Source organism: Hordeum vulgare, chromosome 2H (assembly GCF_904849725.1).
Source record: "Hordeum vulgare subsp. vulgare chromosome 2H, MorexV3_pseudomolecules_assembly, whole genome shotgun sequence".
NCBI lineage: Eukaryota > Viridiplantae > Streptophyta > Magnoliopsida > Poales > Poaceae > Hordeum > Hordeum vulgare.
Genome location: NC_058519.1, coordinates 646,531,576 through 646,555,098, shown reverse-complemented (window position 1 = coordinate 646,555,098; position 23,523 = coordinate 646,531,576). Strand labels below are relative to the sequence as shown.

The 23,523-nt window shown below is 42.7% G+C and overlaps 2 protein-coding genes across 2 annotated transcripts; both read left to right on the top strand.

Annotated features, from left to right (window-relative positions):
- Nucleotides 1-5,386: 5,386 nt before the first annotated feature.
- On the top strand, nucleotides 5,387-11,393 carry LOC123428349. The gene is made up of 10 exons (XM_045112549.1): nucleotides 5,387-5,621; nucleotides 5,977-6,104; nucleotides 6,391-6,478; nucleotides 7,755-8,007; nucleotides 8,128-8,370; nucleotides 9,011-9,058; nucleotides 10,102-10,199; nucleotides 10,341-10,460; nucleotides 10,784-10,873; nucleotides 10,963-11,393. The coding sequence occupies exons 2-10, from the start codon at nucleotides 5,995-5,997 to the stop codon at nucleotides 11,083-11,085; spliced, it is 1,173 nt and encodes a 390-aa protein (XP_044968484.1). The 5' UTR covers nucleotides 5,387-5,621; nucleotides 5,977-5,994; the 3' UTR covers nucleotides 11,086-11,393.
- Nucleotides 11,394-12,207: 814 nt separating this feature from the next.
- LOC123431191 (LRR receptor-like serine/threonine-protein kinase FLS2) lies at nucleotides 12,208-13,763 on the top strand. Its single transcript, XM_045115025.1, has one exon. It carries the CDS (start codon nucleotides 12,243-12,245, stop codon nucleotides 13,575-13,577), a length of 1,335 nt encoding a protein of 444 aa, XP_044970960.1. The 5' UTR covers nucleotides 12,208-12,242; the 3' UTR covers nucleotides 13,578-13,763.
- The last annotated feature ends 9,760 nt before the right edge of the window (nucleotides 13,764-23,523 follow it).

The window sequence follows — 23,523 nt, the reverse complement described above, 5'->3', positions numbered from 1 at the left end:
ATACAAGAAAGATTACATAATTGAAGTGAAGGGGGAGTAAGAAGCCATCAAAATAAAAATAAAAATAGATGATGAGAAAAACTAGAAACATACACCAATATGAGGGGGAAAATGGTGCCTTCCAGAGATTGTGGGATGACGGCCCTCAAAGAACTTCCGACAAAAACAAGGGATCAAGAAATTGTCTACATTGCCAGTTGGCATAAGGCTTTGACCAAGTGATACATAATTGCAATGAACCATTGAATACGTCAACGCATACCTCCTGTTGTTGCCACAGAGAATAGAAAAACTTATCATGAAACTTGAAAAAAAGGGAGTATAAATTATGGTATTGTACAAAAAAATATGACATAGCACATACATTAAAACATGGAAAATATTATATAGCACATACATTAACAGCAGACTAAAAGGAAACTGATTGACATACTTTTGAATGCCATTTGTATAGGCAAGTTCGATTATTGAGTTGGTAATGCATACAGTCTTCATTTGACACAGGGAACTTTTTGTTTTCCTCTATTAATTGGGAGTTCCAAGAGCATTTTTGGTTGAAGAATGATCAAATCATCCTTTGCGCCTTTGTTGACAACGGTGTCCGGTGCAAGCTCATCGATAATGATATAATTATCACTGTCTTCTCGCACGTTAACAACCTCTTGCACCCGAACTGGCGATTGGTGTTGACGTTTTGCAATTGCTCTTATTAGATTGTTGTATACAGGATCTGCATTCTTGGCTAATTCACCTTGCTTGACACCAAAACTAGTTGGACTGATAGCATGCCTTCCTCTTAACTGGCTGTAGAAAAAAAATTCAATCAAGGCTAACATGGAACAAAAAAGCAAAAAAAGGGTACTAAAAAGGCATCAGGAACAAACGAGAAATTTGCATAGTGAAGCTCATGCTAACACACAACTGATACAAAAAAAGTGACCCGTGAGCAAAAAGAAACTCATTTAAAAAAATCTAAAATATATTAAACTTTGAAAATGCCAATCGAGTACTGAGAATTTTCAAAAATTCAGAAGATATATGGGAAATTTTAGTTTTTCTCTGAAATTTTTTTAATATAGAAGAGAAAGTGCTATCACACATAAACTGAACCAAAAACAGGTGCACATATACAAAATAGTTTACGATTTCCTGCTTGGCTAGTTTGAGAACTCTTGACTGAACCAGTACCAAAATGAACTAACAAAAAATGTTGGTTGTTGATTGGTTGAGTTGACGACAAATGGATCGCATGTATAAACACAAAAATCTTGAACAAATGCTGACACACAAGACTAAAATAAGAGGTACAACAAGACTACCTCAGTTCCTATATCCGTCAAAAGCATCATAACATAAAGTTAAAAGAGAAAAAGACTTAACACTAACCAGAGAGGGGGAAATATCAGCCACTAGGATTGGTGCTTGTTTTGTGCCGTTGATATGACTGTTTTTTGAAATATTATTGTGTGCCAATGCCACAAGTTTAGGAGGGTTGCTTTTGATTCCAATGTTGAACTCCTGTAGTGCATGTGGTGTTAGATGAAAAAAGATAAAAACAAATACTGACAAAAGAAAAGAACCAGAAAAAATGCATAAATTTGACCTCCTCGGTGAACAAATTTGAACGACCTATGGGCGACATGTCGTTAGCCATTTGGTAATTGCTTTGCCCTGCTCGGGGACGTGTCATCTGACCTCCAACAAGAATATTTGTGTCGGTTGGGCTGGTGGAGTGTGTAAAAGTACCCTTGGTTTTCTCCACACTAAATTGAAAATAAGAGTTTCACTCTTTCACCCCTGTTGGGAACGTGTTAAACAAGGAAAACTGCTGGTCACGATGCGTTATGTTGCACACCCTAGCCTTGAACTTCTTCATAACTGGCACTTCGGGATCTTGGAGGGAAAAAGAAATAGAAGAGGGAAGTAAAACTTGACTGCAGAATTAATAACAAAACTGAACTAGATAGGGAAAAGAAAAAGAAGTAAAATGATTTACATTTTGCATTGTTGTGCTCAACAAATTTGGAAACCACGCGGTCTGGGGTTACTGCAGAAAAAAAAACTTATGCAAGGCACTTGAAAAAAACAGGAAAATGACACAGAAAAAAGGGGAAAAATGACTATGGGAAAAAAGTTGTATGAATGGACCTAAAGCATCGGGCAACTCCTTACGCACTAACAACATTTTTTGTCGACAGAAGTGGCAACGGAAGTTTGTTTTTGCTCGTTCCTATGTCTAAATGCTTGTTAGCTGCAACTGATGGAACAATGTTTCCGATGACCTTGACAGGTTTGCGGATGCTGCTGCTCTTAACATGCTTGATATTCTTTGCTTCCAACAAAAAAAAACAAAATTATCACAAAGTTATCAACAAACAAATTGACTCTGAACACCACAGAAACTAAATAAATTGACAAATGATCAAGATACTTTGAATTCAAAGAAAAGAACAAGTGCATAATGAGCTTCTCGAACTACAAAGGGAGCATGATGACAAAGTTAAAAATGCATACCTCGTGAACTTTTTGTGTATGTTCTCACATCCTCACTCAATATGCTCATGTCCTGTTTCGTTGATGATCCTGGTTTTGAAGCGATGTCCTGACCACCAACACAGAAAATAGATGGTACTTTGGATACATATAGAAACTTCAACACATTTGATGTTATAGCCTCCTGAGCATTTTGAAAACCAGACTGCCATATGTTGTCATAGTGTGCGCTGTCAATGATACCCTGAATTATCTGACAAAAACAAAATTATAGACAATCAAAAATGAAAAATAACAAAACTAAAAATAACTATACAATTAAAAAAACAAAAAGGACAAAGATAAAATCTTAGTTAGGCAAAAACTAATACCTCTTCATGTAGAATATTAGTGTAAGATGAACATATTTTCTTTTTAAAAGATAGTGATGCTGGTCTTTGTCGTAAAATGCCATGGTGAGCACCATTTTCAGCTCCGAACGCAACCTGTGCCAAAAACATGATTGATGAGAGAGAAAGAAAGAGAGAGAGAGAGGGAAGGCCAAAAAATAATGATTTCTCTACAAAAAGAAAACAATGCAAATGACAAACTCACTTTTGAACTACAAAAACAAAAAGGAGAAAGCAACTCAACCAAAAAAACCGCAGAAACATATAACAGACCTCCTTTTTAAACGGTCTCCTTCCGAATGAGTTGCGCTTCTTCCGATCAAGTTCCAAGAAATGCTTAATCATATTACACTTCCATACAATAATCCTTGGGACACGTTGTTCGACTACCCTTACACCAAAATCAAGCTTGTCCAAGCACAATACCTTAAAAATAAACACAAAAATCCAGAAAAAATAATAAGAAACAAAACGAAAAACTAGTAATGTGACACAAACAAACAAAAGAAAAAAAGACAAAAAACTTACCGCGAGGCAGTATGTGCATAAATCAAAGGCTTTTGGCTTCCTGCCAGTTTCCCTACCGAACAACACATATTTGTTTATGCAAGCCATGATCCATTCATAGACAAGAAAGCACATATCATATCCCCTTGTGGCAGTAGGATCCTCTAGAAGGAATAGGAAGTCTATGTGTATTTGACCATTTGAAGAAGGAAAGAGAAAGCACGACATAGCTATCACCATGAAGCAAATGAAGGTATCTTCTTCACTAAGATCTTGGGATGGCGTGAGAATATTTCCAAAGAAAGTGACATTTGGTAAATCTGAAATATTAAACCTAGACAGAAGGAATTCCCTCCCTCTCTCCTTATTTGGCATTGGTACAACACGGTGTTTGGCAGACCCAATGCAAGATGGACAGAATCCTTGGAAAGAGGGATAATCTTCTCATCAACAATGATGATCTGGGAAGACACTGTGTCTACAGCCGAGAATCCATCTAATGAATCGAGAAGGGAGTTGCGTTTTCTCAAACTTCAGGAGATGGTCAAACCCATATTTTGAGATCACATCCTTCCTACCAATTGACATATGCTTGAGTATCTGAGCGAAGTACTTGATAGAATACACACTGAACACATCCCTTCCTACCCCTGGAACTTTTACCCTATTATTCTAAAAAAACAACATAAAAAGCAGATTAGGACTAACAAAAAAAGGGATTAAGTAATGGACAAAACACATTTTTTTATAAAGTTGTAAAAAAGAAGAGATTCGAGAACCTCGACTTTGAAATCAGCATCCTGACAAAATTTTGAGAAACCCTTCTTAAGAGATTTTAGAGCCTATTGAATAAGATGGAGACCAAGGGAATCAAAGTAAGAAACCGACATCAACTATCAACATGAATATAAAAAAAACTAAAATAATAAACTAAAAAACAAGAAGATAAAAACATACCTCCTTCTTGAAAAAACCGAACAATGCATCCTCTAACATCTTCTTCTTCCTAGACACGGATTCCGTTTAGAACAAAAAAAGACAAGTAAAAGAAAAGAAATAATCAAAAAAAAATTCAACACTCCATACAAACAATGAATATCTATATCCAAAAGACAATGAGAACTGGGCGAGGGAAAAATTGGGGATAGGATTCAGAGGCGTTTTCCTGATGAACCACTCAAACAAATCGTCATGTTCTAACTAAACTATCACAAATCGCGAGCGAACTGAACCTCCGTACGATGCAGGTCTATGACCGGCTAGAATGACAATGAACTGAATCTGCTCAGCTTAGGAGAGTCGCGTACGAGGGCAAACACAAATGAGACAAAAATAACACACCTAGCAGACCGGGGGACGAAATAAATACCATCGACGCCGGCGACTGCGACCACCTCCACTGACTGGAGCTTGTTGGTGTTGCGCACGACGGGCAGCTCTTCCACCTGTAGCCCCCTGTGTATAAGCTCTTCATCCATGGGGAGACTCGCCAAGCGCCACCTCCTATGCTAATCACCGGGGAGCAGCCCCGCCGCCTTCACTCCGCCGTCTCCACCCCACGCCCCCACCTTGCTCAACCCCGACTGCCTCCGCCCCACCTCGGTCAATCCCCGACCCAATCCCCTTCTCAGATAGAAACACAGAGACTGAATAGATAATTCAAAATTGACCTATGGCTTCACGGGTCAAAAATAAATAAATACCCGAAACAGACCCACGTACCCGATAGCCCAACAGAACCACTCCACGCGACGCGATACAGAGGACAGATGAGGCGCTGAAATTCGTGTGAATCTGAACAGTCTATAAAACGACCTGAAACAAACTTAAATTCAGTCGACTGAAAAATAGTAAATTTTATTTATTAAAATAAAGGCAATCACGTGCGCTAAATGGACCGGCCTGTGAAGGGCCCAGTATCACGAGAGAACGGGCCTCCCTCCCTTCCACACCTTTCTCTTCTCTTCCTCCCGGACCCTACTTGCCTCGCCGCCGACGCCTCCTCCCTCCCCCCTCCGGCTCCCCCCGCCCGCCCGCCTGCCTCTCGCGCGTCGCCGCCGCCGCCCTTCCTCGCGCCGCGTTACCGCCGTCCCCTCCCCACTCCGGCTCCCAACACCCCCGCCCCTCGCGCGTCGCCGCCACCGCCGCCACCGTTCGTCCTCGTCAGGCCATCCCGCGCTCCTACCGTCTCCACCCCGCCCGCCCGCCCGCAGCCGTTGGCCACCGTTCGAGGTATGACGTTGCTCTTCTCCAGTGATTGGTTCTTAAATCCCACTGCCCTCCACAGCTCGTGGCCTGGGAGGGCGCGCCGATGCACGCCCGGGCCCGGAACACCGTCTAGATCCGCCCCTAGCATCCATGCTATCGGTCTCAAACGATGGTAGCTGAACGCGCATCACCTATGCGTCGTGGTACCACAGATGCTCTACTGTTTACTGCCAATCCCACACCAGTGCCGCCTCACCGTATGAAAGAGCCTTGTAGCTGTACTCCTGTGGTCTCTACCATGGCTGTATCTTAGACATCTCCGTTGATTTTTCTTGCTGTAAAAATCCGCCTCTATTAATTCGTTGCACATTTCTTGCAGCTAACAACGAAGAGAGTAATGGACCTTCACAGGGCAGGGTCTCCCCATACAGGAGCTGGTGCTCTAGACCCTGGACGGGCCGAGACCGCCTGCAAGCACGTGAGGGCACTCAATACCCAGTTTGCAAGGTTGGGCACTTCTCCATCTGCTAGCTTGCCTTGCGTCATCTCGGTCACTTAATCTGAAATTTTGTGGCCTACATTGTCCTATCATGTTTATTGTTTCAGCTCTGCTCTAGTTAAAGTTCTTTCTGAATATATAGTCCTGAGTCATCCCATATAGAATATTTAGTTACTACCATATTTTTAGAGATCCCTGAATACAAATATTGTAAGTAAAATTTCAGCATTCATCCTGCATATTCCCTCTGGTGCGATGTGAGAAAACACTCATCTACCTGTTTATTTTGAGCAGCTGGGTACAATCACAGTTGCAAAACCATCCAGACGAACTTTGGGAGGATGGCGTCAAAGATTACTTATCCCATGCTTCTGAAATAATGGTAAGCTTCACAAGCTTGTAAGGTGTTTTCTTTATTTAACAGTCCTTAACTAGAGATTTAACATTTTCCTGTGGCCATTGATAAAATGTATCACTATTACAATTTGCTTTGTTTTGTGCATGTGTAGTGGATTTGTGAATGTTAGTATTCCAGTATACAGAGTATAATTTACTTCCGCAGTTGCTAGGATTAGTTTAAAATTGTTAGGAATTTTCAAACAAATAGATATCAACAGTGTTCACAACCAGACAACAATATGAAGATGAACCATGATATTAGTATGAATATCAAACTACCATATGCCCTTGTTTTCATTTAGATTTGTGGGACGTGCTAAGTTTTCATGTTGACTGTGCAACTGTGCTTGTGAAATCATGTCAGGTGGGGATTACACTATAGCAGGCGAGAGCCCAAGCCAGCAGTAGGATAGCCTGCACCTTAGCAGCAGTTTGGATCAGAACAGGAGACTCCCTGTTGGATCCTGGAGTTGTATAGAGTCTGGACTGATACCAGATTATAGGTTCATATCAGACCAGGATTAGAGTTCTGTAAGTTTCCACTCCGTTGCTTTGAGTTGGACTCTCCAACTCCAATGTATAAGGAGCTATAGGCTGTATGTGAATCTCAAGTTATCAGTAAAGTTAGTCTCGTCCCTAAACACTTCTCTTTCCTTGCTGCCTATTGTGCCCTCAACGGTGCCTACCCTTCAGGTCCTCGTCGGCCATCAAGGTCCTGCCTCAAATGGCCACCATCTGATCTAAAGGCTCTAACGATCTGGTACCAGAGCCAGGTTACAGCTTCGGAAGTGTGTTACTGATAAATGTGATTAGCAGACCATCCAATGCTATCCTATGCAACCTTCCATGCAATAAAAAACTATTTGTAAATTGTAATTGATTACCCCCTCCTATTCACAAAAATGTTATGTTTTGGACATGTCTTTAGTCAATACTCTGAAAATTTTGACCTTCTATATTGTTTTTAATATTTAGATTGGTAACTTGAAAATCATATGCATGGATTTGTTTAAAGAACTATTTTCAGAATTTGAACTATTGATCGAAGCTAGATTTGAAGACTATGCCAATATCGAAACATCACTTTTTTGTGAACTGGATGGAGTATTGTTTTGCCAGCACATACTACTTTTGAACTCGTCGCCTAATTGAGTACTGCTTAGATGGTATTTTGGCACTTAAGATGTTATTACGTCAGTAGTAGTCAGATTTCTCATAAAGTCATAATGTCTTGATCTCATGTTATTCTCTCCCCTTAGGAAAGTTTCAAGGATGTTGTCAATTGGCTTAGGCAAAATAAAGCAGGCACAGCAGCTGTTTCATCCCCAAGTCCAGCCAATGATGAGAAGACTACTTCGCCGGCAACTGTCAATAGCAAGTTTATGGTACAGCCAGGATCAGATAATGGACAGAAGAGTCTAACTACAGGAGCCAGCTCCCTGTCTTTTCAGAACTCAAGCTCACCGAATATGTTCTCACTCTCTTCTCAGAAGAAAACGGCAGCTTTTGGCGGTATAACTATTCACAAGTTTATACCTTTATATGCCATATTGCATTTCACTTGTTGTATTTTTTTTGGCAGACTTGGTAATTATATATTTATTATGTTGATTGTGTCATAATGATGTGCAGGCATATTTGATATCAAGGACACGCCTGGCGACAGCAGCAAATCGACTTTCCAGTTTGGTGGAAATAATGGCTTTTCAACACCAACTAACACGCCTGGCGATAGCAGCAAATCAACTTTCCTGTTTGGTGGAAATAATGGCTTTTCAACACCAACTACTCCGTCCATTTTTTCTACCCCTGGTTCCAGTTTTAACATGCCAACCCCAACACTGTTTTCAATGAACCAGCAACCAATTTTCACTGGTATATTACTTATCTTTTGCTTGGCATTGGTGCGTCCTTTATGATTGGTTGGTTCACGTGTATATTTCACATAACTTTATTCGTGGCCTTTATTTGGATGTGGCCTGTTCAGAATATTTGAAAGGGAATGACGAAGCTTTGAATTGTAATGGCTTATTGTCATTTTAGCACTAAGGTTGTATGATTGCTATATCGTCAATCCAGCCAAATCCTACTGGGCCATGTTTGTTTGTGTTTCCCTATTTATTTCGTAGTCAACCAGTTCTATCCTTGCCAAACATGTATGTTCTGTCCCAAGGAAACATTATATCCTATTTTGTGTAATGGCAATTGACAAACAAATCCATATCAGAGCTAATATTAATCAATATTATTTATCAAGTGCCCCAAAGTCAACCATGTTTCTGTTTATATTTGAGCCAAATATCAAATTACCATTTCCTACGCAGTTCAGAAAAGAAAAAGATGTAATTGGCTTGATGCATTCCTTGGTTTTGCCTAACACACAGACACATGATACTCTGATGATGAAAAGGCAATTTGATCATTCTATTGACGGTGCTGTAGGAACTGAATTGATTTTGTATACGAACCCTCTAGGTCGATGGAATAAGCAAATTTTCTTATTGTTGTTTTTCAGGATCAGGAGACAAGAAAGCTCCTGAAGCTTCAGCTGATGCGGATGAAGGTGTGTACCTACCAATTTGTTAAGTTATGGGGAAAGTCCAATTTGCCGCTCCACTTGTGTTATGACATTTCAGTGTACACCCTCAGCTATATAACCGTCTAAGGAACACCATCATCTAGTCATCTCTTAAACTTGCTGTATAAGTCAACCCAAAATGACGTCTTGTAGGTGGTTTTCGCCTGCTGGTCGCAGGCATCATCTAACATTTCCGCAGTGGCAAAAAGCATCTCCCACATCAGCTAATTGTACCACATCACTGGATCATCCCCAACCCCCACCCACTCTCTCAAGGAATGCTCAAGATTTCAGTACAAGATGCAGTTTATCATGCAAGAATGTGTTTCTTTTGTCTTGATTGATCTAATGGCTTGGTTATCTTGCCCCATTGTCACATTCTGCGAGATCATGGCTCTTAAAGCAAAAACTGAGTCCATCCTAAAATTAAATTATAGTCTGCTTCATATATCTAATGCTGCCAGTGAGCCATTTTATATTCATACTGCATTAATCCTCTTCCAAGGTTGACTTGTGAGGTGTTGAGACCGACATGCTCTGACATTGCAGTTGCTCTTCATTTTTTCCTGCCTGGGTGATGAGGTGGTGTTGCACAATATGTCGAGCACTGCTGTTACATAGCACAGGCTGGAGGCAGGAGTGTGCTGTTGCGTAGCGGTTGAAGGTTTCATAGCTGAGTATCCACCAGCCTGCGAGTTCCAGGCCCAGCCACTCAGGATGCTAACCTGACCATTTACGGCTAATTAAGATGCCATATTGCCGTGTATTCCCTGTTAGGATTCCATGCCAGCAAAAAAGAATGGTGGTTTATACTGAGGGGGCACCTATGCTGTTTTTTAATAGATGATGGTGTAATTAGTAATAATTGACTTGAGTGCATGCACGGACAGGGGTGTGGGTGAATTTTTCTTGTCTCTTTGATATCAGGAATGTTCTGTTGTTTAATTAACCTAGGTTCTTTCGTTGCCAACCCCTATCACCTGACTCGCTCCTCAATACTTAATTCTACTCATTCTTTGAATGATCAGATGCTGAAGCTGAGCAACCAAGCAGCCCTTCTGTAAAAAAAGCAGAAGAGAAAGGAATAGTTGTTGTTTATGAAGCCAAATGCAAGGTGTATGTGAAGGTATCATTTCCACTCTTCCCTGTTTAGCGTTATATTTTCGTTCATAGATTTGTAACTTGTGTTCCTCAGTGCTACTATCCAAGTGTTCTGCAAACTATGCTTAGCATGTGATTTCACAACTTCTTTTTTCCATTCATGTAGCATGATGATGCTACCAAGGGTTGGAAAGACATTGGTGTCGGTCAGCTCTCTATCAGATGTAAAGAGGGTGCAGAGAAAGCTTCAAAAGAGTCCACCCCAACAGTTGTTATCAGAAATGATGTAATCTGCTCTCCCTTTTCTGCTGACATATAGTAATGCAAGTTCATTTGTCTTCAGTTGCATCTCAAGCGTGGAATGCCTGCATCTCATATTGTTTTGCAAAGTATTCCACTCCTGTAATTGTTTTACTATTGGTGTGTTTGCTGAATTCTCTGTTTCTAAAAAGTAGATCAGATTCTTTTGTCTTAGGTTTCATACAGTATTTAGTGCCGTAGAAAATTTATTTTTGAATATTTCTACCATTTTGGCTGGCAGGTTGTTTGAAATCGCCCTTCCCCCTTTAGTTACACTAATGTAAGGTTATTTCTGACTTCTGGTCGCAGGTCGGCAAAATTCTTCTGAATGCTATGATCTACAAGGGGATAAAAATGAGTGTTCAAAAGAACACAGTTGCTTCAATATTTCACACTTCGGTAAGTACCATCGTTTATCACCCCCTCCGATGTGTGCACCGCATATGTCACCAAGTACGAGGACTCTGATCCGTGCTGTATTTTCACAGGATGCGCAGTCTGAATCAGAGGGTGGCAACGTTGTAGCTCGAACATACTTACTCCGACTGAAAAACGAAGAGGCGGCTACAAACCTGTCAGCGGTCATCAAAGAGAACGCACCGCTGGACTGATACTGCATGGCCTGTATTAATTACTGTCTCGAAGGTATGCTTGTGGCAATAGTGGTAATGTTTAGAGGGGCTCGATAACTTGCTGCGATGAGCGAAAGGATGCCTTGCAGAGTTTTTGTCCCCAAGTTCACCCAGATGAATTTTTGTTGTCTAGTATGTTTAGCTGGTCGTGTTGTATCACCTGTTCTTTATTTATTGACAGTGTGTTGTATCACCTGTTGGCACCAGTACGGTCATGCCTTGTTAATGCGAGGCAACGCATCTTGTCAGTGGCCCAAACTACATAGTTGAAAACCATTTCTTCGCCATTCTGTGATCGTTCAGCTATGGAATTGTCTGTTGCTTGAATCTTGCAATCTGGATTTAAGTGGTGAATTATCTTGCTATTGCGAGCAATTTCATTAATTCGGTTTGTGGAAATGTTTTTCATTAGCAGTACCTAGGTCAACGTCCGTGATTTGTTCTTTTGAGATATACTATGTCTGGAATTAGTTCACGCTCAAATAGATGTATCTAGCATTAGGTTAAGCTTTTTAAACTTTTACCACGCATATAAAAGAATATTAATATTTACAAGATGGAATGTATATAATATGAAAGTATATTTTGACGCTGTGGATGTTCTTATATTTTCCATTAGATTTTAGTAAAACTTATAGATTTCTGACTTAAGAAAAACCTAGAACTTCAAATATTTTAAAGAAGAGGAAGTGCTCCCTTCATCATCCCTAATGTAAGACGTTTTTTAACACTATACTAGTGTCAAAAAGCGTCTTACATTATGGGACGGAGAGAGTACAATTTTTTTATGGGACGGAGGGAGTACAATTTTAGAGATATTCCGAGATATTTTGCACAACACTATCCATAGTGTATATGCTTGTTTCAGAACTTGCAGGTTCACATCCCTCTAGTGCAAATTAGCCTAGTTTACTGGAGGAGCCTCACGCATGTGAGCCGTTGCGCTCCCAATGGCGCCAATTCAAACGTTCCATTCATGTACTGGACTGGCTCCATGCAGAGGCCCCGACGCATGAGCAAAGTAAATGCATCCGATCCCATGCATTGCACCACCAGCTCCAGCTACAAATACATTGCGCACGGCACGTACGCATCACATATGGATCACCAGTTCAAGTAGCACTCGACCAAGGACAATGCTCCGTGCTCTGCTTCTCCTGCTCACCACAGCCGCCCTGCTGTCCGGCCATGCAGCCGCCGGCACGGGCAGCGGCGACAAGCCGACCCCGCCGTGCTGGCCTGCCGACCGTGCCGCGCTGCTGGGCTTCAAGGCCGGCATCGCCGTGGACACGACGGGCATCCTGTCAACGTGGGCCGGCGACGACTGCTGCGGCGGCGGGTGGGAGGGCGTGGCCTGCGACGCCGCCACCGGGAGGGTCGTGTCGCTGCGCCTGGAGTCGCAGCCGGGTCGGCACATGTCCGGCACCGTCTCCCCCTCCATCGGCGGCCTCGAGTTCCTGGAGGCCCTGGTGATCCGCGACATGGGGCGGATCGGGGGCGCCGTCCAGAGCACCCTCTCGCGGCTCACGCGCCTCCAGCAGCTCTACCTCGAGGGCAACGCGCTCGCCGGCGGGGTACCCGGGAAGGTGCTGTCCAGGATGAGCTCCCTCCGCTACCTCTCGCTCGCCGGCAACCGGCTGGAGGGCCCGCTGCCGCCGGAGCTCGGGGACGTTCGCGGTCTCGAGCAGATCAACCTCGCCGGGAACCGCCTCACCGGCGCGGTCCCGTCGAGCTACCGGAACCTGTCCAGCTTGGCGTACCTCGATCTCAGCAGCAACCGCTTGTCCGGCATCGTCCCGGAGTTTGTAGGGCGGCGGTTCAAGAGCCTGGCGCTGCTGGACTTGAGCAACAACAGCTTCTCCGGCGAGATGCCGGCGTCGTTATACGCCTTGCGGCACCTTGCCGACCTGTCGCTGAGCCACAACAAGATCGCCGGCAGGATTCCACCGCAGGTCGGCAGCCTCCGGTCACTGAGTTCTCTCTCCCTCAACGACAACCTGTTCCTAGGCCCCATTCCGAAATCATTGTTCGGCCTGCAGAAGCTGTGGCGCCTCGACCTGTCCAAGAACAAGCTAACCGGCGCTCTGCCTGACTTCGCCGGCGGCGGGAGCCTGAAGTGGCTCGACGTGTCGAAGAACGCCATCGGCGGCCAGATACCGAGCTCGATCTCGAAGCTCCAGGGCCTAGAGAGGCTGGACGTCTCCCGGAACAGAGTCGGCGGCGTCATCCCTGCAACCATGGCGGCCATGGCGAGCTTGGAGTGGCTGGACCTCTCCAGCAACGCCATCGTCGGGAGGATACCGGAGAACTTCACTAGGATGGCGGGCGTCCGGCACGCGAGCTTCAGAGGGAACAAGCTGTGCGGGCAGATACCGCAGGCCGCGCCGTTCAACCGGTTCCCCGCGGCGGCGTACGCGCACAACCTGTGCCTGTGCGGCAAGCCGCTGCCGCCGTGCAGGAAGATAAGCTAGTGTCATGCCGTGCTTGGTGTGTCAAAAATGCATCGGGGGAAAATATAATCCAATAAGAGAATGAAAATGTGGTGCAATACCTATCATCCATACTGTAGTTCATTGTTTTTGAGATAGCTCACCATCCATACTGAATGGTATCCATACTGTAGTTCATTACTCACTTCGTTTCTAAATACTTCCTCCGTTTCTAAATATAAGTCTTTTAAACGATTTCATTAGATGTCTACATACGAAGCAAAATAATTGAATGTACAATCTAAAGTATGTCTATATACATACGTATGTAGTCCACTAGTGAAATCTCTACAAAGACTTATATTTAGGAACGGAGGTAGTATAAGCCTTGAGAGATTTCACTATTAAACTACATACGGATGTATATAGACATATTTTAAAGTACGGATTTATTGAAATATTTTTTTACAATAGTGACCATGTTGCGGAAATTCGTTATAGCGGACAGCGCAGTGACCACGTAGATGAAAGAAAGGCTGGTGCTCCCTCGAGCCGGTGGGGCAACAATGGACACAACTCCCCGCGTTGGAGACGGAAGAATGCAGGTGCTCCGATCCTCTGGGATGGCGGGATGCAGTTTCAGTTCAAGAGCACCACAATGGCCACGTTCATAGTGAAGGTGGGCGGTAGCCGCGGCACCCACGCCGGCGACCCCATCGGCGTGTGGCCGATGACGACGGTCGAAGTAGTGCGAGAGTGACTCCTCTTGACGGGAGCTCTTGACGGAGCTTGGGAGGAGCACGAGTGGCGGCTGTTCTCGTGGGATCTAGATCCAGATTTCGCAACACACTAGTTGTTACAATGAAGAAAATTGCAACAACCATTTAGTTGCTTAATATGTTGCTTATAGCCATCTTATTAAAAATCTGATCCGATGGTTAGGAAAACGGCGGGCGCACATGTGGTTATCCGTCGGCCGATCCTAGTTATTTTCTTTATTTTTGGGATTTTTAATCATATTATCATTATTGGTTTTGAGATAGCTGAGCGGACTTGCCATCCGGTTTTATAGTTGCTCAACCTTACAAGTCCGTTTCCAATGTAAAATGGTACTTGGGCACAAGAACGAGTGTTAAATGTCATTTTTATATTTTTCCTCTCAAATACCCCCTGTCCCAAACTGCAAAAACTTCTTATATTATAGGACATAGGTAGTACAATGCATGTCAGAGTTGTATATTATATCAAACGTTAGAGCATCTTCAACAGACGCGCTATATGAGCGCCGCGCTGAAAAATTAGTGTTTTCTACGCGCACTATCGCTCTGGACGCTTCAGCGGAGGCGCAAAAATCGCGCGCGTGGCATAACTAGTTCAGCGCGCGGGCCCAAACGCTATCGCGCGCTGTTTATTTGCTGCGCCCGTTCCCGCGCGCTGGACACTCGAGCGTCCGCTCGTAACTCCACCTCTCTCATCCAGCCGCTAGCCCTCCCGTCGCTCACGCCACCCCATTTCTTCCGGCGACCTTTAGGGCGCTTCCCCGGCCTATCCCCGCACCGCTGCCTTTTCCTCCTTCTCCCTCTTGTCACCGCCGCCCCTCGCGCGCGGCAGTCCTCCGACGAACAGCGCCCGGCGACCCACTGCCGCTCGACGCCCGCAAGGTGTTCGACAAAACGACCGCAAGGTATATATTGCTTCAACTTCCATTTTTACATGAATTTGGTGCGTTTGATGCTGTATTGTTGAACTATTTGTTGTATTGAAAGATAAACTATTTGTTTGAGTTGTAATAACGAAATTGAACTATTTTTGTTGATTTATTTTGTTTGTGTTTGGTCTTTTTGCATGTGTTTGGAGCGCATATATTGTTTGTGCGAGAGTGCGCACGCTGCATTTTAACGTAATTGCTGGAGCTACACGCGCACGCTAAAGTTTACAGCAGACGCTGGAGCCAGCGCTCCCCGCCGCGTCAAAACAGACGATCGACGCGCTGTAAACGCATTTTTAACGCGCCGCATGTTGGGTGGATGTTAGAGATGCTCTTAACATTAACATGTGAATGTAGTAGTATAATAATAGAATTTAGGGTAATGAAATTGGCACCAAATTCAACGACCCTTGAGTAAAAATAGAGTTCCATGATATGAAGTAGAAAACGGTGAACCTTCAACGAATATGCAGAAGAAAACGGAATGCCCGAATTAGGTCTGAACTATAGTTTTATTTTACATCTATAAACTGCAAAAAACAATTTTGGTTCGTGTACTAATAAAACATTCATAGTAGTTGCAATTTTCTCAGTGGAGGCAGTAGCAGATGTTTCAGCTGTGGAATCGGCGTTGCTGTCCTCTAGACATTTGCGATATGGTGGCACACAAAAATTTCAGTTTGCTTGGCAAAGAGTGAAGTTTTTTTATTTTGCGAGCTCGTTATAAGAATCTTTGAGTGATTCAAGTTCTTGATTCCTGTTTAGGAGATCAATCCGACAGACTCTCGAATTCATCCGAAAGAGAATTATAACGATTGGATCATTGAATGTAGAAGAGAGAGCATCATGCTCTTTCGTCAACACTTTATTTTTCTCCATCTCTTCGACCAATAAACCTTCAGATTTCCTACGAGTTTTCTCAAGTCTTTCAAGAGCATCTTGTTAAAATTTAGCCATTTAAGCAAGTTTAGCATAGATTACATTATTTGAAGAGAATGTATATCTGCCGATTGATTTTTGGCGCTTTGGTGATACCTGATCTCTTGAGGATTATGCCATGAAGTAGAATGTCGTGGTTTCATCATCACTTGAATCATTGTCGGAGTGCCTTGACGATTCATGTGTTCATCAAGAACTTGAATCATTGTCGGAGTGCCTTGACGATTCATATAAAATTAAGGCATTGCTTGGGCCTAGATTCTTATAGAGCTCATCATCTTCATCGGGTTTAGATTAATATTTTATCTTTGGAGTCCATAGTCATTCCAGTATAGGCACCAGCGATTTCAAACATTTTGTTCATGTTGGAAACAATCACTACATTTGGATTCGTGTTAGTTTTTGGTCTTGTTGAAGAAGATGTTGAAGGTTCATTGTTCTTCATGAGCTTAGTATGACTATCTGGATTTTCAATCCAGTGGAATTTAGTGATTTCCATCTTCAGCTTTGTTTGATATCCATTTCCCATGATGGACAGTCGATGATAAGTGTTTGCATTTGAAACATAACATCTCTAGAGGAGGTAATCTTCTTGAAGAACTCGAAGAGTCGTCTTCGGGTGGCTCAGATAGGCATACGTTTTGTCTTCTGATATTGTTGAGGCGTTCAATAAGCATTTCCATAACTCCAGAGATGGTGTGTTGGTTCCCATGATCTTCTCCGTGTGAGCTTAATCTCATAAATTTTGCCTTCCTCTTCTAAAGAAGTATTAGATTTCCCTTTTTCTTTCTCAAGCTGCTCTTCATGAATGACTAATACTTCCATAATTTTGACTGATCGAAGTTTTTCATAACCTGTTCTTTCTTTGACCCAGGAAACTATTAGGTCAAAGGAATCATCAAGAGACCTGAGAAGTTTTTCCACAACATTTTGGTGAGTGATATCCTCAACTCCTCATTGACGCAAATGCTCGACAAGGTTGTTTAAGAGATAGTGAGCTCAACAACACTTTCCTTTCGGATACTTCTGAAATGGGTGAACATGGCTTGAAGCATATTAGTGTGAGCATCAATTATCGCGATAAATTCCTCATTAATATTTCTTGTGGCATCCCAGATTTGTTTGGACATCTCAAGCCTTTTGAATAAAATGAACACATTCCTGGAGATGTTGTCACATATGATATCCTTCGCTTGAGCATCCAGCCGAATGTTAGCTTCGTCTTCATGTGTAGGTGTTTCTAGATGTAGGATGATATATTTGTTTTCAACAATCTGCCACAGTTCTTTACCGATAGCTTGAAGTTTAATTCTCATTGTTCCTTGCGAGTGGAGATAGTCATTACCATCAAAATAGGAAACCTTTCAAAGTGCCCGGAACTACTTTCAAGCGACATACTTAAAATTCCAAGGCAGATAGACCTTTAATAAGCAGAGACAAGGAGGCCTCACTATGATACCAATTGCTAGGGTCGAGAGTATATTAATCAGAGCTGTGTGTGTGTGTGTGTAGGGAGGGGGGTGAATGGGAGATTCGAAATTCCTTTCAAAACTTCAAATCAAAACCAAACATATCAACGAAATAAACTAAATAGACATAGCACATATAAGAGAATCATATTGGAAAAACCGAAGGATAACATAGTGAGGTAAATTAAGAATATCTTTCAAGGAAAGATATGATAACCTTCTTGTATAGTAGCACAACATTCTCATTATGACAATGGTGGCACAGAAAGATATCAAGACAAATAGCATGGATGAACGAACATCAAGAGAGCAAAGACTAAGATGCTTACTACGGAAGGAAGTACAAGAGGTGGAACAATACGCTCAGCTAGGACAATAATACGAGACTAAAACGAACACACTGCAGATACATATACTTGATCAGGGAAATCAATCAACACACATGGCACCGAGAGTAAACTACTGAAAGTATTGCAGTGGAGTAAAATGAACCATGCTACTTGTAAATTGCGTTGGGTTTTTCCCCGAAGAAGAAAGGAGATGTAGCATAGTAGAGATAAGTATTTCACTCACTGAGAACCAAGGTTATCGAACTAATAGGAGAACCACACAAACTCTCGTCGTCAGCACCTACACACAAAAAACTAAACACTCGCATCCAACGCATGCAAGAGGGTTGTCAAGCCCCTTGAACTCGTTACTTGCAAGGATTAAGTAGTGCTAGATAGATCATGTAAATATTAAATAAAAAACCAGAAGATAAATGGCATAAATATTTTTAGGGTTTTAATAATATATTTTATGTTGACCCGGGGGCCATAGTTTTGGCTAGAGGCTTCTATCTCGAAGATAGCAGACAATGGGTTGCCAAATTACTGTTGGGCAATTGATAGAATAGTGCATAGTTGAAATATTTATTCACGGCAATGATCATATTTATAGGCATCGCGTCTATAAGAAACTAGATCGACTCCTGTCTGTATCTACTACTATTACTTCACTCATGGACTGTAATCCAGCATGCATCTAGGGTGTGTTTGGTTGAAGAACGAAGTAGAATGGAATGTCATCCTTCCATGACATTCCGTTCCACTGGAATGGGTTGATTCCGTTCCTATGTTTGGTTGGCAATTAGGTGTAGTGGAACGGCTCCATTTCAGTCCATGGAGATATGCCTGTGGTGATCCACCTTCAGCCCATGGAGATCTGCATCGGTGCCGGAGGGGGAGAGGCGACGCCGGAAGGGGAGAGGCGGTGCCGGAGAGGGAGAGGCGACGTCGGAGGGGGAGAGGCGACGATGGAGAGGGAGAGGCGGCGCGTGAGCGGCGGCATCGGAGAGGGAGAGGCGCGCCGGAGGGGGAGAGGCGGCGCCGGAGAGGGAGAGGTGGCGCCGGAACGGCGGCACAGCACGACGGAGCAGCAGTTCAAGGTTTACGACGGCGCGGCAGAGGAAGGGAGGGAGGAAGTGGGCCGACGACGCAGGGAATGGAGGGAGGAAGAGGGCCGGCGGCACAGGGAAGAAGGGAGGAAGACGCCGACGGCGCAGGGAAGAGAGGGAGAGGCCGGCGGCGCACCTGTGCTGCTGTGCAGGACGAGAGGAAGAAGGAGCCGGTCGAGGGAGAGAATGGTTCCGCGTGATTCCGTCAATTTGGTGGTATTGGCACATTCCGGATCTAGATGGAATATTCCCAAAAGTGGAATGAGTGGGTTCTGTTCTGCTTGCTAAACCAAACGCTGGAACGAGGCATGGGAACGGGTTCGACCCGTGACATTCCTCTCCATGACAGAAACCAAAAACACCCCTAGAGTATTAAGTTTTAAGTTTGAAACGGAGTAATACTTGGAGCAAGATGACATGATATATGCAAAGTAAACTCAAGCAATATGAATAAACCCCACCATTTTATCTTTAATGTCAGCAATAGAAATACGTGTCATGTCCCCTTCTATCACTGGGATTGAGCACCCCAAGATTGAACTCATCACAACACACCAATCACATTGATATTAAGACTTGTGTTGCTCAATCCGAGTGACAGAAAAAGGAAATGACACGTATTTGTATTGCTTCCATTGAGGATAAAACGATGGGGTTAATTCATATTAGTTGAGTTTACTTTGTCTACGTCATGGCACCTTGCTCCAAGCATTACTCTGTTTCATATTTAATATTCTAGATGCATGCTGGATAGTGGACGATGAATGGAGTAATAGTAGTAGATCCAGGCAAGAGTCGGTCTACTTGCTTATGGACGTGATACCTATATAAATGATCATTGTCGTGAATAAATATGTCATAACTATGCACTATTCTATCAATTGCCCAATAATAATGTCTACCCACCATACGCTATCTTCGAGAGAGATGGCACTAGCGAAAACTATGGCCCTCGGGTCTACACAAAGTATATTACTAAACCCTTAAAAATATTGCTGCCATTTATCTTTTGTTATTTTATATTATATTTATATTATATATCTATCAGTATTTAATCCTTGCAATTAACGAGTTCAAGGGGCTTGACAACCCTCTTGCCTGCGTTGGGTGCAAGTGTTTGCTCTTGTATGTGTAGGTGCCGACAACGAGAGTTTGAGTGATTCTCCTATTGGTTCGATAACATTGGTTCTCATTGAGGGAAATACTTATCTCTACTATGTTGTATCTCCTCTCCTCTTCAGAGAAAAACCCAACGCAATTTACAAATAGCAAGGGCCGCCGCGCGCAGGCTGCCACTCTTCTAGGCGGCAGGTGTTGCAACATTGATGGATGGGGCCGGCATAGGCCTACAGGGGTGCCAGGGCGTTGGAAGGGAGACGAGGGATGGTCGGGGCCGACGACACTGGGAGCGAAGGGGAAGGGGTCGGGATGACAGCGGGGTGGTGGCAGGCGCGGAGGCTAGCGAGGGAGACAGGGATGGGGACGGGGCCGTGGCCGGTGATGCCGGGGGCGATGGAGGAGGGACCGATGGACGAGGTGGTGGACGGCGAGGCAGGGCCTGGCAGGTGAGGCGGTGGCTGGCGGCGACCTGCTTGTTGTGGATCGAGATACATGAGAGATACAAGAGAGAGAGAGATCGTGGTGGGGGGTGGGACGTCGGTTTGATAAGGGAGAGAGATAGAGTGGTGGGGCGCGTGGTGGACGTGGTGGCTCGTGGGTTTTCTCATTGGGGATGTGTGGAGGAGATCCTGCCATGTCATCAATCCATGTGATCGATCCGCCTTCTGTGTTTTTTCTTTGCCTGTTTATTTTAACGTGAACGACCAAGACATACTTTGTAGCCTGCATTTTAATTATAGACGACAAAGTGAGCTCTTTGTCATTTGTAAGAATAATGTAGAAGACAAATACATGTTTGTTAAAAAAAATAGACGACAAAGTATGCCTTTGCAGTCACCTGCTAACGGCAAAAGGTGATCTTTGTTGTCAGGCCCGCCAAAAATTTGCTGACAAAGAGCTTCACAGATGGCAAATTTCCTGATTCTTGTAGTGTTACCCTATGTTTAATTAGCCTATGTTTGATTCATGATAATTATGTAATACTCACACTCTGCTCTAGAAAACATGATAATTATGTCCAAAGAAAATGTTCAACTAGGTTGTAACTCATGTTTTGTAGCAACTTTTTCTTACTATGGTATTGTTTTGTAAAGATTATATTTTTTAACTGCTTTACAACCATATCATCTCTACATGGCAAACCCCGTCTACCAAATAAGTGTTTTATGTAAGTCTTTGTTCAGTTACACCCTCTCCCAAGATGATTGGAGGGGATTTGGGAGGAATTTTATTTGTATGAGATTCAATCCCCTTAAATCTCTGACAAACCCTTCTCAAATCCATGCGAACCAAACGCAGGATAAAGGGGATTGTTGCTGGAGAGGATTGAAGAATTAAAGGGATTGGACGGAACGGATGGATTGACTAAATCTTCCCAAATCCCCACCTCCCAAACCAAATATTCTTTTACCAAACCGAGTCCAAGGTAGTTCTCTAGGCACTTGTTAACTATTTTAGTCCATCAGTCTGTTTTTGGATGATAAGATAAGTTGAATGATTACTTGTGAAAATCATGTCTCTGTCAGAAATATTCATTGGATGAGGGCATGAAGCTTGATGGTGTTGTTAATGAAGGCTTTTGCTATATATTGCTTTTTGTATGGCTGTGCCATTAAAAGGAAATTAATATACTTTCCCAATTTTTCAACCACTAGAAAAAAAATCTTTTTTACTTAAAAATTCACAAAATGTGTTGTATATGATGTATTACAATTTAGAAATGAATTTTTCCTCATATATTTATAATAAACTTATTTATTTTGTGTTTACCTCAAAATGCACTAAGCAAATACTCATTATGTCTTTAAATTTGATATATTCTCGAGACAAAACATATGAGAAGCCTAAATAATATAAACACAACTTCAAATTTGTGGCCATCGGGACTCTAATATACCTCTTAAGGGATTGTACGTCCACTTTTGTAGTCAACTAAGCAAAGCTCGCTTTTTGTACTAAACATATGTTGTATTTATGTATATACTTTGGAATACTGTTAAATGGTATGTTAATAAATGTAACTAACATAGTAAAGTGTCAAACTGGCCTACTAAATATTCAAAATACGTCTTCATGGTGTCCTATAAATATAAATGTGTTAAATTTAATTGAAATCTGCTCGTAAAAATTGTGTTAGTCTTCATAAAATTCTTAGTGCCGTTTGACAGAACAATTTCTTCATAAAAATATTTTTTTCTACAGATTGAAGAACATTACAAAGCAGAAGAAAAGGTGTAGCATTATAGTTTGTTTAAGTGTTATGTCTTTATCATCTTTAGCTATTGTAAATGATAGTTCTAGAGCACACACGTCTAATAAATATCTTCACCCAAGTTTGTTCGGTGTGATTATTTAGCTTAACTTTAACTTAAATAAATCATTTGCAGTGTATGATTGTCTTTTTGTTGCTCAAACAACGTGGTTGAATCTCCTCCATATGCCCTCGGTTGCTGCAGTGTTGGTGTTTTAATTTCTTTTTTCTTTGTTGGTAAATTTTAGCAGTTTGTTCTCAAGGCTTGATTAATGGACAAAAAAAAGTGTGCATGCTTCTCCTGGAATGAAAGGATACACTACGGAGGGATTTAGAGTATAATCTAGGAATTTAGCACTAGAGCATCACTATTTTGTGAACGGCTTGGGTCCATTCCGCCTTGCAACAAACACCATCTCACTAGAGAAGAGCCATAATTTGTCCATGTTGAGCACCAACCTTTTCTTTAGCATAGCATAGAAAATCATGGAGCTCGTCATGCTGAACAATGAGTCGATGTCAGCTTCTCTGGCGAGATATCTGCTCCGGCGAGATGGATCTATATTTGAGCCACACCAAGATCATAGACGGGATTCCGCCACATATCACAAGCACATCGTCATTGCACTAACGATGTACCGGCTATGTATTTTAAAATCCTGCATCCAACGAGCTTGTTCTTTGACATGTTGAAGTGCACGTAAGCTCTATTATGGCATCTTAACTATCAAAGAGCAAGCTCACTTCCGAGTTTTGTCTCAAAAGAAAAAAAAACTCCGAGCCCCCTAAATTAATCGGCTAGAGTCTGAAGTGGGTCACCATTTCAAAGAACTCAAGGTGTGAGATAAAGCAAGTATAATAAAAACTTGAAATATTATATCTTTGCTGAGCTGAATGAAAGAGAAAATGAAAGAGAAAAGAAGCGAGTTATAGTTTTACAACCTGCTGTAACACAGGCTGCAATAAGCTATGTGAGACTGCATGATTTTTTTTATAGAAAAGGAGGATGTACCCCCGGCCTCTGCATCTAGACGATGTATGCAACCATTTTATTAATTATTCAC